This window comes from Carassius carassius, chromosome 3 (assembly GCF_963082965.1).
Source record: "Carassius carassius chromosome 3, fCarCar2.1, whole genome shotgun sequence".
NCBI lineage: Eukaryota > Metazoa > Chordata > Actinopteri > Cypriniformes > Cyprinidae > Carassius > Carassius carassius.
Genome location: NC_081757.1, coordinates 29,949,301 through 29,965,463, shown reverse-complemented (window position 1 = coordinate 29,965,463; position 16,163 = coordinate 29,949,301). Strand labels below are relative to the sequence as shown.

The following is a 16,163-nucleotide window of genomic DNA, read 5'->3' as shown; positions in this document are numbered from 1 at the left end:
CTACAGGTCTTTAGGGTATGCTGCGGTCCATTCTCTATTAAAAGTGCATCTTCCCTTTTTCGTGACCATTAACCTGACCGAACAGCGTGCGCGTCAACAGTTTGATTGATGTACGACTGAGCCTATCGACTAACTCTTTTATTCCTCTCCTCTGAACTATTTGACGTAAGTTAACAGTACGCCTATGGATGTATCCATGTATTTATTAGGCAGGCGGGACAAAGGGTAAAATTGCTGTACAACATAAAGCGGGATAGGTTGTCACTTTATTCGCGCCAGTTATTCAGTCAATAAAGTGTAGGCCTATATATTTCAAATTCGTGTATAGTACTATATACATTACAAAGGTTTAATTGGCATCTTTATTTCAAACGACCCGACCGACCGCGACCCGAATATCATTAAAAATATTTTTGAATGACTCGTAACCACGGGTGACCGCAGGAACTGCTCATTTTGGATCAACCCGCACATCACTGCTGTCACCATCACCATGTCACCACATACAGAGTCACCATTAGGGTGAATAGAGTTTCCTTGAATACTGTTTGGAGTCATTTTGCTCCTTAAAAATTAACTTTAAGCACACATAAATATTAGATAACTCTATCATGTTTGACTAAGCCAGAGTCAGTCAAATGACAATATAATTAATATAATTACTATAATTTAGTTAATGAGAGTGAATCAACTGTGATGATTAAGCAGAAACAATTAACTAAATCTACCTACAATTAAGCAGCTTTAATTAAATGGTTAAGTTGACTCTTTTAGAAGACCACATTAGGTGAACTTAACGAGAAGTTTTCAGTGACGTCATTACTAAATTTGATGAAACACGTTTCTCAAATTAGTAAGTAAATTCAACTCCTAAAAATATAAAGCCAAGCAATATAATATAAATATAATATAAAGCCAAGCAAAGAGAAATCTGCTGTCAACGGCTTTTTAATTTAACTGTCCCCATCTTTTTCTGTCCCACTGTTTCTCAGAAGGACTGTGTGCATTTCTGTGCTCAGGGAGTCATTCTTTTATTTTCTTCACCTCTTTATCTCTCTTTCTCTCTCTCGCTCAACTAAAATGCTATGATCTCTTGCTGGGCCAGACATTTTAAGCCCTTTTTCGCTGAGCTTTCTCTCTCTTTCCTCCCTCTGTGCATCTCTTCCACCTCTCTGGAGCACTCAAGCCATGACTTATTCATCCAACCTAGGATTTATTATGTTTGGCCATGCATTTTTAACAGTGTATTTTTTTTAGGTACACACATTTCATGGCTGAACTACATCTATGTTTTCTGAGCCATACACCAACCCCACCCCCCCCACCCCAAATTTAAATGTAGTCATCATGCACTCATCTCCACATAGTTTCAATCCTGTTTTCCCCTATGCAGTGCTGGAAAGAATGTTCAAGTTTCTTTTCTGTCATTTAAGAAAGGAGGACAGTGATAAAAAAAACGCCATACAAGTATTGCATTTAACATTGTTTATCATTAAGAATTTTTAAAATTTGTATAACAGTTGCATTTCACACATCTAACTTTGGCCAAATTCTGCAGTCCTACAAACAATCACAGCATACCTTGAATTTTAAATTGCAACAGCATTTTTTTTTACACTTGTGCAGCTATTGGAACTAAAAAAAAAATAAAATAAATAAAACATCAGTTTTTGGTTGAAAGGCAAACTCAAGCACCCCATTAGATATAGGTATCTGTTATTACACCAGGCTTAAGACAGACACAAAAAGTGATGATAAAGTGAATATTTCAGGCAGGAAAGATGTATAAGTGAGAAACAGATGAGTCAGAGAGAGCAAGACAGAGTGTTTCCGGGTTTCCACAGGCACTCTGGTCTCACTCCCTAAACTTTTACAAATACTATTTTGATATGTCAAATAGTATCCAATTCAGAGCTGAAATATGAAGATGAAATATGAAGTGAAATGTGTGGCTATATCACTTAATATTAAAGCTATTTTTATAACACTTAAAGGGGTTATATTATGTTTTTTTTTAAAGATCATTATTTTGTGTATTTGGTGTTACAGAATATGTTGACATGCTTCAATGTTCAAAAAACACATCATTTTTCAAATGCTGTACATTATTGTAGTTCCTCTATGGCCCGCCTCTCTTAAACGTATTGTTTTCTACACAGTCCCTCTTTCCGACAAGAGCAGTCTGCTCTGATTGGCCAACTGACCCAGTGCATTGTGATTGGCCTATCACGGCAAGCAATCATTGGAAATGTAATGCCGTTTTCCATAATCACAAACTTCATCCTTCAAAATAAATGTAAAGACAGTTAACAATGTCCTTTGTTTTACCATCAGTTCAAGCTCGAAAGGGGAACAGAGTGGCGTGACAGCAACCTGTCCTCCAACCAATATGCTCGTATAGGTCGTTTGTCCAAATCCCTGAAATACGACCCATCAGAGCGTATACTACAATTGTGCCCCTATCGGCAAAAGGTCGTTTTCATATTAATGTTTTGTCCTCTTTTATTTGCACTCTGGTTTGCGTTTCCTGTAGCTCAGTTTGTAGATTATTGCGTTATATCTTGATATGTAATCATGCTATCATGGGTTCGAGCCCAGGGAACGGACGTGCACGAAAATGTATATGCTCAATAAATCATAATTTAGCATGATTTCTGTGAGGGTTAGGTTTAGGGATTGGGTTAGGTGTGGTCATTCGAACGAATAAGCCACCTAGTAAAATATGTAGGAAAAACTGTGAGATCGGTGTAAAAAGCCCACACATTGCATTTAAATAAACGTGCGTTTTGATTGGTAATGACGTTATACGTCATTTCCTGACGACAGACGCAACGCGATAATGTCTAATAAAATAATTATTATTTTTACGCCCACTAGAGGGCGCTTAACTTTAAAACGTAAATATAGGTCGTAATAAATGCTTGCACAAACGACCTATATGGTCGTTTTTTTTTGTTGGAAGACAGGCTCCGTGACAGACACAGTGATGAAGCTTGTGTGTTTGCAGTACACAAGCCACGGACGGTTAAGACAGCTGACTCCACTGTGTGACCGTCTCTCTCTCTCTCTCTCTCTCTCTCTCTCTCTCTCTCTCTCACACACACGCGAAATGCAAAGGTCTGCATTTGAACATTCAGTAGCAAATACTTAAACTAATAACAAAACATACTTACAGTAGCTGATTCAGAAGCACAAGATTGTCGTAGCAAAGTCAAGAATAACCTCCTCTCCTAGGCTCACAAAACGGTCATCCATAAAATGTGTTGTAAGTTCTGCAGTTCTGTTGCAAGTAATCTTAAAGATTCCTAAATGATTCTTCTTTTGGAATGCCAATACACACAGCATCTCCCTGACATGGCTGCTTCAACACTAACTGTGGTTACTGAAACCATGCCTTCTTTGTGTGATTTCGGTGGCATTATGCAAATATTTCCACATAGTGACGTAGACATGTGGGGCTGTTTGAATGAGCTGTTTTAGGGGGGTGTGGCAGAGTCTTAACTTTGATAAAGAATATCTCTTTGGATTTGATATTTTAGTCTGTGCAACTTTACAGATCTTCTTTATGCACCAAGAGCTTGTAACACTAAAAAAGAGAAAGGACAATGTAAATTGCATCATATGACTCCTTGAAAGGTGAGGTAAGTGATTTCTGGTAGCCAATGTTGATATTTGAAATCACCAAAACATGCCCCTACCCCAAAAGTAGAGCTCCCACACATCCGTACGCAACCCAGGCAACGATAAGTTCTGTGAAACAAAAGCTACAGAACTCTTACTTCTTGCCTTAAGCCTTCTTTTGTTACACAGACGTTTTCCTCTTTTGTTTTTTATCCACCATCTCTATCTTTCTGTCACTCGACTCAGCTAATGTCTGTCCTGTGCACTGAACACTCTCTCCTCCACATCATGAGTAGACAAGCCCCTTACTTCTGTTTGGCTACAAGTTTGTTTTGCAACACGGCCCAAATCAGTTTTCTAAAGAATTTCTGAAATATCGCTAACCCCACATTTAAACTTTTATCTTGGGTTGGGAATCATTAGGCATCATATTTTGAAGTCATGTTGCAATCACACTTTGCACAGCTACCAGTTTAAAAGGGTTTCATTGATTTTTGTTTAAAAGTCAAAATAAAATACACAGGAAAACAGTTTGGTTGGCTTTTAGTAGCTCCATAAGAATGAAAAAAAAAAAAGTAAAAAAAATTCAGTCATCAAGATCTGCATGATGACAATACTGTATTTTAAAGGTCTAAATTACATTTTTAGGACTCAAATATGTGTGAGTCTTTGTGTTGAATACAAGGGTTTGGTCTGAACAGCATTTGAGTGAAGCACAAAATCCTCAAGTCGAGGCTTATGTAAATAAGGCTTATTACTCTTGTACCCTGTTCCAACATGCTGAGGTTTTTTTTTAGTCCATCCACAGTTGAAATGGCAGTACACAAAGCCAGATTTCTTTGTAAGATTAAAGCTAAGTGCAGCTACTCAGCAGCACCCAACCCAGATAAATGGGGCTTCTTCTGCTCTTTTGATGGTTTTCTCAGGAATATTAAAATGTTGCCACTGGAACAGAATGTTGTGTCAATTTAAGCAATGCAGAGGGCTAGTTTCCTCTTTCAACTCAATAAGAGCACTCCCTGAAAATTGCTTTCAATCAATGCTCACTGTTCAATGACTCATCAAAATAATGCCTCTTTGAAAATCTGTGAGAGTTTTGTATGCGATTTAGTGTGTATGAATGCAGAGTGCACAGAAAAATGCAGATAAATGAGTGTAGCCACTGTAATGGCCAGATCATAAAACAACAGGACTGTAGCTTTAGATTCAATTCTTGGTTTTCTGGAGAAAAACAGTTCCCAAAAATATAAAAGTGGTTATAAAACGTGTACAATTATAGGGAAAGAAAAGAAAAATACCTTTATTTTATATACTAATATCAGAGATTTGTTTCTAGTTTCTTGTTGCTTCACATTTGTTTCCTGTTACTTTCAATCTGTCAAGTCCTGTATTATATGTTACTGTAATTTGCATAACTGCATGTCATTTAGCAGGCATACCTCTATGCGACCTGTGTCTGGTTGAAAACCACGGGAGGGGTCTTCTGTAGTGACCCGGCACTGAATGGCACAGCCATTGATCTGGATCTTGTCCTGCTCGAGACCCAGCTCAGGAAGACTGCGGCCCTCACACACACGCAGCTGTGCGTGAACCAAATCCACACTAACAGAAGGAGAGAAAGAGAGAGACAGAGCCGTTATCAGCACTAACTGATGAATAAACCCTGAAGTGGAGAAGAATTCATTACACAACTTGGAACAGCAATCTCACTTTTATCAGACAATCACAGCTGCATAATTAATTTGCTGATCTTCTTCCTTTTGAAATGTTTTTATCCATGAAATAAGTTTGCCCACTCACACCAATATCAAGCAATCTGCTTTGATTCATTTTAATCCATTGTGATGTAGAGGTATTGATTGTCAATGAGACACGGTTTCTAATAATCCAAATCAATCCTCCCTTCATTCATCTAATTAAAGTCTTTCAGACCTGTTTCAGAGTTTGGGGAAAAAATAATAATGTAGAATTAGATTAAATGAATTAAAATGGCTATTCGAAAAGCATTAAGCACAAATTTCCCTTTTTGCTCTCTCTCTCTCTCTCTCTCTCTCTCTCCCTCTCAAAAAAAAAAAAAATATCTAGCAAATCACTTCAGGGACTAAAGCGATCTGCTATTTTAGCTGACAGGAACTATGCTAATGTTATAGCTAAGCTGCTTAACAAAGTTGATAAACCACTTCAAATGTTATTTTGAGAGAGAGGGGAATGACTTAAAAATGTATTTTATGTTCTTAGTTGGATAAAAAGCATGTGGTGTTTAAGAAGCTGCTTTGACATTTCTTTGAAAGACAGGATGTGCGCTGATGATTTGTCATGAAAATATCAAAAATAAGCACAAAACTGCATGCTGTCAAGCATTCAACATACAACCCCTGTATAGATCTTCTACTTGTCAACAGCAGCATAGGGTAATGTTAGCAGAAGCACATACTGTAAGCTATTCAGAGATCCTTATATCTGTCCATATACAACAGATAGACAGACATACATAGAAATGTAGCTCTATTATATATATATATATATATATATAAATATATATATATATATATATATACATATACACACACACACACACACACAGACACACACACACAACACAGATATAGATTATGGAAATTCCATATGAATGTGAGGTTGAACTAGTCTCAGGTTTGAATACATTTTTATCTTTGTCTGTGTGCATTTTATTTCTGCTATGTTGCTAGAATAGTGCCTATTTTGCTTAATCTACAAATTAATATTAATTCACTACAGTATGTGTATTAATTAAACATTAGCAGAGATCTTTTCATTAGCGGAGAGCCGTTCTTATTACAAACCGGTTGCAGTCTGATCCTGGGTCAACTATGGAATTAATGTTTGTTAATGGTGCAGGTAAACACAACTAGTGGACTATATTGCATAGTTACTGTAATGGCCTTAATTGAAACCAAATCTAAGGGTGAATAAAGCACACACACACACACACACACAGAGAGAGAGAGAGAGAGAGAGAGAGAGAGAGAGAGAGAGAGAGAGAGAGAGAGAGAGAGAGAGAGAGAGAGAGGACATGACCTGCCATTTAACAAAGAAATAATGAAGTACAGTACATTAGCTGTGTTTACTGTATTACTGTCAGAGCATGTGCAAGAGAAGAAAACAAATTTATATGTGAGAGCAAGTGTGTGTGAGAGAGAAAGAGAGAGAGAGAGAGAGAGAGTGGTAGGGCATTGTAAATATTACTATATTAGTATAAAAACTACTGATATAGAAACAAAGGTCTAGTGTCTGTGTGCTTGTGTATTTTGGGGAGCTTGGATCAAAAAGTATGCATCAAAAACTAGAATAGATCAAATTGTGAACTGGGGAATATCGACCGATACAAATATTGTCAAACACACAAATGCAATAGATACTCACACAGAATCAGGATGAATCTCACAACATTCTATGAAGACTGGCACATACATAAACATGCACAGCAGCCCAACAACTATTTTTATGCATTTCTAAAATTATATATCTCCAGACAAAGTGAATATCTTATCAACTTTTCAACACATGAATTTAAGCAACCAACTGAACACTTAAGCAGGTCAAGAGCCCAAACCGTAGTAAAGCAGAACACCATTTAAGTCTGATCTTGTGGAGTACCCAGCTAATAATCTTTAGTTTTCTTCTGGAGGTTGAGTACAGCCCCAGAGCCCCAGCACATTAAACTATAATGAAAGTATTATTTTTCAGCCTGTTTCTGTTTATAGCTTTTTCCCTCATTATCTGTGCCTACTAAAAATGTGGGATGTGGATGGGATGAAAATATACTGATTATACGCACAAAAAGAAATTTGAGAACAACTCTGGATGAAAGGAAAAGCAATTTTGGAAAACATATTTTTTAAACAGTGACCAGAAAATATACAGCTGTTTTTTGTCCAGAAGAATGTGGGTGAATCCACAAAATAATTTTTGACAATGTATGCATTTCAGCTCAAAACGTTGACTAATCATATGCAATACAGATTATAATAAAACTAAATTCTCTAAAAGTTGCAACTGCATAATTTTTATTATCTATGTGTCTATTATTGTCTTATTTAAGCTATATATTTTCATATATAGTTCAAATAATGACTGTTTACTGTTTACTAGTGCCATGAAATTGGCATTCTTTTCAGGGTAAACTTTACACATTTTTCTACTGTTATTTGCTACCTGATTAATTAATTTATAATTCCTTTAGTGAAATAAATGCTAAATGCATTGTAAATAGTGCATGCAAACTAAATGGAACTATCAGTGGGTGCAATTTATTTTTAGTGAATCCTTCCTTCTGTTTCGTTTTGTGGTCTCTGCGTGTGTGAAACTCCAAAGTAAGTTTGAGTCCAGAGATACTTTTAATTTCAATGGCCGCAAGGCATTCCACTTCATTAGTGATTCTTGTTTTTGCTTTCTTTTAATGAGAAACAAAATCTAATAACAGTGAGAGGACAAGCAGGAGGTGCTCATGAATAAAGCTGCACAGATAATGTAGAAAAGGAGAATATTTTGCTGAATTTTGTTATAATACTTTTAAGCAGTACTTTTCTACTGAAAGCTTGAATAAACACATCTTCATTCATTTAAAAGCCTTTATTTATTTATTTTGTAATCTGCTTCTCTTTCTTCTCACATGTCCACAATTAATGTTTTGCCAGTGGCAGTAGAATTTGTTAGTCATAAATATTTAGGTCATTCTACAGAAATGTTTTTAAATCTTTTTTTCTTCTTCTTTTTTTGTGCATTTATTTAAAGACCACATGTACCATTTTTTTTTTCTAACTTCTTTGGAAATCTTAGAGGTTTTTATGAAATATTATTTCTCAATTGTTTTAGCACATGAATTCACAGAAAAATAATGATAATGCAACAAATAATGAGATTGTTTCATTTATTTTAATCAGGTTTGTTAAAAGTGTGATTTAATGATATTAGTTAATGTGCGCAACCGTGCATTTGGTGTAACAATGAATATATATATAGATAGATAGATAGATAGATAGATAGATAGATAGATAGATAGATAGATAGATAGATAGATAGATAGATAGATAGATAGATAGATAGATAAAAAAACAGCTATAAACAAGTAATGGTGCAATCCTTTAAACCTTAACTCTTAAATTTTATCATATGTGACACATTATATTTAATGTGACAGAAAAAAAATAAAAACACAGTAACACCAGTGACACTGACACACATTAGACCAAAGATCCTTATTCTTCAACTAGTTATTAGATGAGACTAAATTATTACATTTGGCATTTAGTGAAAGCAGTTAGTAAAATAATATAAACAAATTGATCTTCACTGTGACAGTAACACCAGTGACAATTTTCATGAAAAATGTATTTTACAAAATGTCTGCTGCAAGGTATCAAACCACATGTTGTCAATCATGGTTAAGTAGTTGAATCCATTTGTATTATTATTATTATTTTTTTTTTTTACAATTCCCTAACAATAAAGTAGGTCTAGTAGAAGTAAAAGTAGGAGTGACTTCAACTAAAAGCTTCATATGAAATCATGAGATAAATGAGAATATTTCTGATAACTGAAAAGAGACAGTGGACTAAACATGGGCCTCTCTTCATAGATCTTCAGGAAACAGGATAAAGGAAGTTGAGTGATTAGTGATTCAAAATTAGTGATTTTGTTAAATGATAACACCAGTGACAAAACTCCAGGGGACCACTCCTTTCATTATATATTTTATGATATTTATTTGGCTTTTTTTAAAATGTCATTTACATCATATATCTGGTAGTAATAAATACATGATTGTATTTTAAATGGTAGAAAAATCAGTTTTTGACCTTACAATACCTGGCTGTGGGGACGAGTAAATTGCAGTGCTTGTGCTTTTTTATATAATTAATTAAAAACAAATATTGCCACATTGATGGATCAAGAAGGTGTAATTGTTCAAATAACATTGTTTCATTTTTAAACACACACACACACACACACACACACACACGTTTTTCCAGTGTAATATTTATTTAAAGGCTAGGGTAAGAAAAATGGACATTTACATAGAATAACCCATTATCTCCAGACATTAGACTGTAATTTGCAATTTTATGATACTACTACTACTACTACTACTACTACTACTACTACTACTACTAATAGCAATATTAATTCTCCCCCATGACAATTTCATTTGTAACAAACAGGACAGGCCACTGTGTCAGTGAAAGCATATAGAAGATGAATCCATCTTATCTAATATTCTGCGTAGACTCTTTCTCTTGTTGGAGTTTAATGTACAAGTAAGACTGAACCGGAGTAGAACTTTATTGTATAAAGTCAGTCTAGATTTCTGCACAAACATAGGAATAATTTAGCAAATCCTGTCTAGAACAACAATCCCAAAATTACAATGAGGTGAATGTCCAATCATGATTAATATCGTGCAATTCACAAAAACACTAGCAATCAGTACTGGTGTCAGCAGCTACATACATTTCTGTAATTTAAATATTTGCAAATGCTCTCACCTGTGGTCTGCATATAAAATACACATGCCCTTTTTGCCTATAGGCATCAGTTTATTTTCAAACGGCGAACTCATAATTAATGTCTGCCACTGCTATTGAGCTGAGACACAGAGCGAGAAGTTGAGAACGTGTGAGGTGTAGAATATCTAATGTCTTACATGCCAAAAAGGAGTAAGAGAGAGGTGTGTAAATAACAGAGAAAGGTAAGATTGCAATAAATTTGCTGAGACGTGAAAGCCTGAAAAAAAAAGCTATAGTACGGCTAAATGTATCCTTTCTTTTCCCTCCAACAATTAAATAAAGCAATGAATAATGAAGTGAAAATGTAATGTAATGTACTGTTTATACTGTATATGTGCAAAAAAACAACAACAACAAAAAAAACAATCATAGTTATTGCACTACATGCATGTTCTTTTCAGTCAGGATTTAAATTAAGCAGTCAGTAACAAGGGTTATAAAAAAGGTTGAAGACCCCTGCAATGAGCGAATATTGCTTACTTGTCTCATTCTCAATATAGATAGCCACTCACCACAGATCCAGGGTCAAGCATGTGCTGTTTTTTTAAGTCAGAGAGGTCAGACAGGACACATGTCACTCAATACTGATAAAAGATCAGCAGGATTGTGTTAATGAGTCTTTAACACCGGGCTGACCTTGAGAAGTCAAAGCCACATCCTCCCCACAAACAAACACACATACACACATCTGTATCTTCTGCATATCCGGCCGAAAATGTGTGCACAATACGTGCACGCAGATAGAAAAGCATACACTGTATGTACTGAGGGGACAAATCCATGTTTCCTATAAGCTTACTTTTACATCTATTTTCTAGCTCTTGTATTTCATCTGGGTTTCACCCTCAGCCTGCTGTTCACAGAAGCATTAATTATTGGCTTACCGCTTTTATCTGCCACCCCACACTCAAGAGTCAGAAAACACATTCAGGAGATAATAGGATAATAATGGAAAAAAAAAAAACTCAAGTAATAAATACAACATGAAAGAGACAATGAGGCCAGCAGAGACCCACAGAGAAAAAGCAGCAATAGCAAAGGACTGTTATGAGATCAAGAAAAACACAAAAATACTTTTGGACAAGAAAATCACAACTACAGATTGCTCTAGAGTTAAAGGGAAAGCAATGCTGAAACATTTTCTCCTAAGCAAGTTCAGTGTGTAGTACAGACATAACTACAGAGGGATCCAAAAGTCTGAAATCACACTGAAAATCTGTGATTTTGTTCAGTTAAACCTGCAATAAACAAAAGGTTCTAGTAACATTAAAATAAAACTAATATGTAACATTATAACAGTAATGTTTCAGATTCTGCACTCATAGTCACTAATAATAAGTAAATTTATGAAGCAAATTATTTTTTTTAAAAGATGATTATGCTTACTAATATATACTTTACTTTAACTAGTGGCACAGAAATAACACATTTCAGCTTAAATATAAACATTTATGAATATCAGTTAAGTAATTTTTTTTTATTAATGACAGCTGTCCATCAAAAATTGACACTTCTTTCATTAAGGCCTTCAAGTGCTAAATAAACAATGGTGCTCACATAATTTTTTTCTCATGGCTCAAATGAAAGAAAAAGGGGGAAAAATGCAGAAAAATGCAAGCAGAAACATAAGTCTCAGGAGGTGATAAATAATGGCAGATGTATACGTTTTGGGGGTGGTTATGGACTTTTTGAATATTCATATTGGCTGCCTATTATCTGCAAATGAAGGTCATAGATTGCTGGATCCCAAATGATGATTCCAGCTCATTTGCACTCTTATGAATATGCATGAAAAAAACCAAACTTCCAGACTTCCAGCCTTACTTTTTAAAAAAAAGCGTTTATTTATTTGCTCCTGTCATTCAGTGCAATCAAGAGGATATTAGACAGAGAATGGTAAAGGTCAGATGAGATGGAACATTCCCTTGATAGATGAGCCATGAATAAAATGTTAAAAAAATTAATAAATAAAAAAAGAAAAGCTGGAGTTTTCTCATACAGTATGATTTATTTTTGAAAGCCACCTCTGATGTAATTTTCATCAGTCTCCTTCAGGAGCCATTCAGTAACCAACAACCTGAAATATGTGTGTGTGTGAACACGTATGCAATGTTTATTTATTGGTTAGAGTTTCAGTCTAGAACACACATCACCACACTTCTCTGTGTATCTATGTTTTTCCATTATCTATGAGGCTTTTTGGCATTTTTGTTTATGTCTTCTATCTCTGACATTAAGAGAGTTTTCTACACAAGACGTTTTAATCAACATTGTAACAAATCAAGCAAATGTGTAACACAGCAACAAATCCAGTAAGTATGGGATTTCACAGATACCTTTAAAAAAAAAAAAAAACTTAAAGCTACTATAAAAATCCTCAAAAGTAAAAAAGAAAAAGAAAAAAGAAAAAAAGAAATTATGCATAAAAAGTAGTTAACAACAATTTATTTAATTTTTTTTTCTTTTATTGTTATATTACATTTAATATTATTAAAAATAAGAGTTATGTAAAATATAAATTTTAATTAATACTTCCTTGCTAAATAAAGATAACCTATAAATTAAATAAATAAATACTAATCTTACTCTAAATACCTTCACGCATTCCTAGTACTGAGGTGAAAAATAATCCATGCATCTTAATTTCACAGAAAAAAACATCTCTGATGACGTCAGTCTTATCTTTAACCATGGCCTCTTCAAACTTTATTTTGCTATGAGTGAGAGATTTATAAGTCATTAAACTGAAATATATTTGGCAGCAACTTCCAGTTCACGAGGACCTTAAAGCCAGGTAAATGTGTATTTGGACAGGTCTGACAGATAGAGTAGTTAAAGTTAAGAGAAAGTAAAAATGTGCAAAGAAACCAGCACTTCACTATCTTTATCAGAGCACAGCATGCAACTACAACAAAGCCCATTTCCAGCTTATCACACAGAGCAGGCCCCAGCACGGAGCTCCACCCTAAGGCTTATTATTCCAATCATATCAAATACAAGCAGGCATGGCTCTTCACAGCTTAGGTCATCCACATTGTTTGATGATGCACACTGGGGCTCAGCATGGAGCTCTGCTATGGGCCTCATACTGCACCTCAGTTCACAGTAAATAGGCCTGAACGTTGAGCTGCACTGTGAGGCGCGGCTGATTGAACGTAGAGTAGCTGTACAGGATTTCATCGGCCTGCAGTATGCTGAGCTGGGGAATTTGATTGAAAGCAGGTTCTGTACAAATCTACATGCAAAGATAATTTTTACACTTGCTAAAGTACTATACACAATACTTAGTGCATGTTTTCAATACTCTTAAGGCAGTCAGCACAATAGCAGTGTGGACTAAACTGAGGATTATTTAGTCTTTGCTTTGATACAAAATGCATTTAATGACCACAAAAACTCAAAACACAAGCAAGACCCTATGCAACTGTAAAACTCTTAAGTCGTCACCATCGAAAGTCGTGACATTTCGCCAAGTATGGTAACCCATACTCGGAATTGGTGCTCTGCGTTTAACCCATCCAAGTGCACACACACAGAAGTGAGAATTGAACACAAAGGAAAGAAAGACAGAAAGAAAAAGCTAAGAACAGAATTTTTACGATTAAATGGTTGTGATGTGTGGCGCGGGCCTGAGAGCCGTGGGAACGGAGCGAGACCGGTGAGTGGCGCAGGTGTCGCTCATTTCCAAACCACTCCACCGGCCTCACTCCGTTCCCACGGCTCTCAGCCCCGCCCCACTCATCACAATGGTTGATGCCCAAAATTGCCAAATTGAGAAAACTGTATTTGACTCACTATGGTTGACTCAATCTAACGCAACACATAATTTGGTTACATTGTTCAGACATAAGCAAAATATATATATATTTTTTTTTTTATATTCCTCAACCAGTATTTGGTTCTGTGCTGCACTGCAGAGTTAAAGCCTTACATCCATTTTTTGCATGCTCTTCATTTAATTTGTTGATGCGCTACATGGTCTAACCAAAATTACATCATAGAGTGCAATCGATTTGATGTGAGACAAGAAATCAGAATGAAAAGAATTTTACTTCTAGCACTGTACTTTACCTACAGTACACAGTGAATAAGACAGTACTGTGTGGATTTCAAGTGTGTCCAGTAACAGTAGAACTCTCTGCATCAAACATGGTCAGACCATCATGCACAGAGTGCTTGTGTTTTTTTTTTTTTTTTTTTTTTTCACAGACTACAGTTAACTCTTCAGATGATGTAACAACTGGATTTGTTTAGTTTACAATGTTTGTGCCATTAACCTTTTTTATTTTTGATATTGAATGATTTGTTTAAATCATATACATTTGCAGAATGTTGACAGTATATGAAAAAACTGTTATAGCACTTGCCTTTCCATTTTTCAAAATAGAATTGTTAAACGAGCCCTATTTGGACTTATCTCATGTAGATATCGGTAAAAATAAATTTACATGACATGAGCTAGCTGACGTCACTTCTTGATTGTTGCTGCTACATGTGTTTGAGCTCCATCATTTTTTTTTCTTAAAATCAATTTCATACACCGTCATTTTAATTTCTATAACATGTGAATATATCCCCAATTGTATTCTACAAAACAAACTATCTGAGCTCCTTTTAATCACTAGTTCTATTTTTATTTCCCGAGTCCACTATTACTGTAGCTTATAGTGCGCTAGCATCGCCAGTGTGGTTGCCTCTAATCTCACTTACGTTGCTAATACTCTATTCAAACACATTACCATTGTTTTACTCACGGCTACTTGCTTTAATGACAGATGTGTGTCTACCTTTGAGTGTAGGTGAGGACATGTTTGGTGCACTCGGTGCAGCTCGAGCTGGAGGCTGTGGAGAAGCAGATCCGCGACCTGGTGGAGAAGCAGGTCCAGCTGCGAGAGCGGAGAGCCATGCTGGAAACATCCTGGATTGATGCTCACAAGTCTGTGGTAACTATGCAGTGCAAAACTAACACTCCCACCACCTCTACTCCCTGTGTTTCTCTGCACAGGCCTGGCCCACCCAGGACACAATCTTCTCAGATGTCCTTTACCACGGACCTTGGGTGCACTTGCAGCAGAAAACGCAAACCAGGCACAGGGCGACAACCTCTCCCCCTCTAGTCTTCGAGATTTCCACCCGTAACAACTTCGCGCCCCTCCGCAAGATGGAACGTGACACTGTGATCGGAGGTAGAGCTTTTTCACATTTGGCTCCCAAACTCTGGAATAGCCTTCCTGATAAACTTCAGGGTTTACTCACACTCTCTTGTTTAAATCTAGACGCATCTCTTTGGCCAGGCATTCAAATAATGCATCTCATACTCTTTGTACTGCAAGTTATATCTGTTGAAAAAAATATATTATAATGGATATAATATTATTCCTTAGCATGTGTTGAATAAATCATTTTTGCTTGGTTGGAACAGCAGCTACGCTAATTATGTCTCTATTTGTTTTTCTGTTTTTGCCAAGGGATTGACATCCAGTGGTAACTAGGATTTACACAAGCTCCAGTCTGGATCCAAAACACCTGAGAAGAGATTATGCCAACCCCTCAGAGGACCTCAGATGATGCCAACCCTAAATCAACATACAGAACTACCAAATTTTGCTATACATTTGATTGCAACATATAATAAGTGCTGTTAACTGTGTTCTTCGTTTGATTACGTATTTAATTGATTTTTCCGTACATTTATCCCATATGTACATTAACCGATAGTCACCACTGATAAGCTACTACTAAATATATTGTAGAAACTTAATTTTCTGTAACGATGCTTTGCAATGATTTGTATTGTGAAAAGCGCTATACAAAAAAAACTTGAATTGAACATCAGTGATAAACTTCATTGATTCGGATGGCAATTTATTCACACTGGATGAGCTCACATGGACATATGTCAAATGCCTGGAACAATAAGAATACATAAAAAATGTAATAATATCCTATTTATTATTTGATTATTTAAATCTGCTGTTTTAAAATGGGAAAATAGAC

At 35.7% G+C, this 16,163-nt stretch overlaps 1 protein-coding gene across 1 annotated transcript in view; it reads right to left on the bottom strand.

Annotated features, from left to right (window-relative positions):
* The window catches only part of pcxb (pyruvate carboxylase b), a 214,435-nt gene that overhangs the window by 150,540 nt on the left and 47,732 nt on the right, over window positions 1–16,163 (bottom strand). The window contains exon 9 of the mRNA XM_059535847.1: window positions 5,061–5,223. Within this exon, the coding sequence (XP_059391830.1) occupies window positions 5,061–5,223 (163 nt within the window). The remainder of the gene's footprint in view (window positions 1–5,060; window positions 5,224–16,163) is intronic.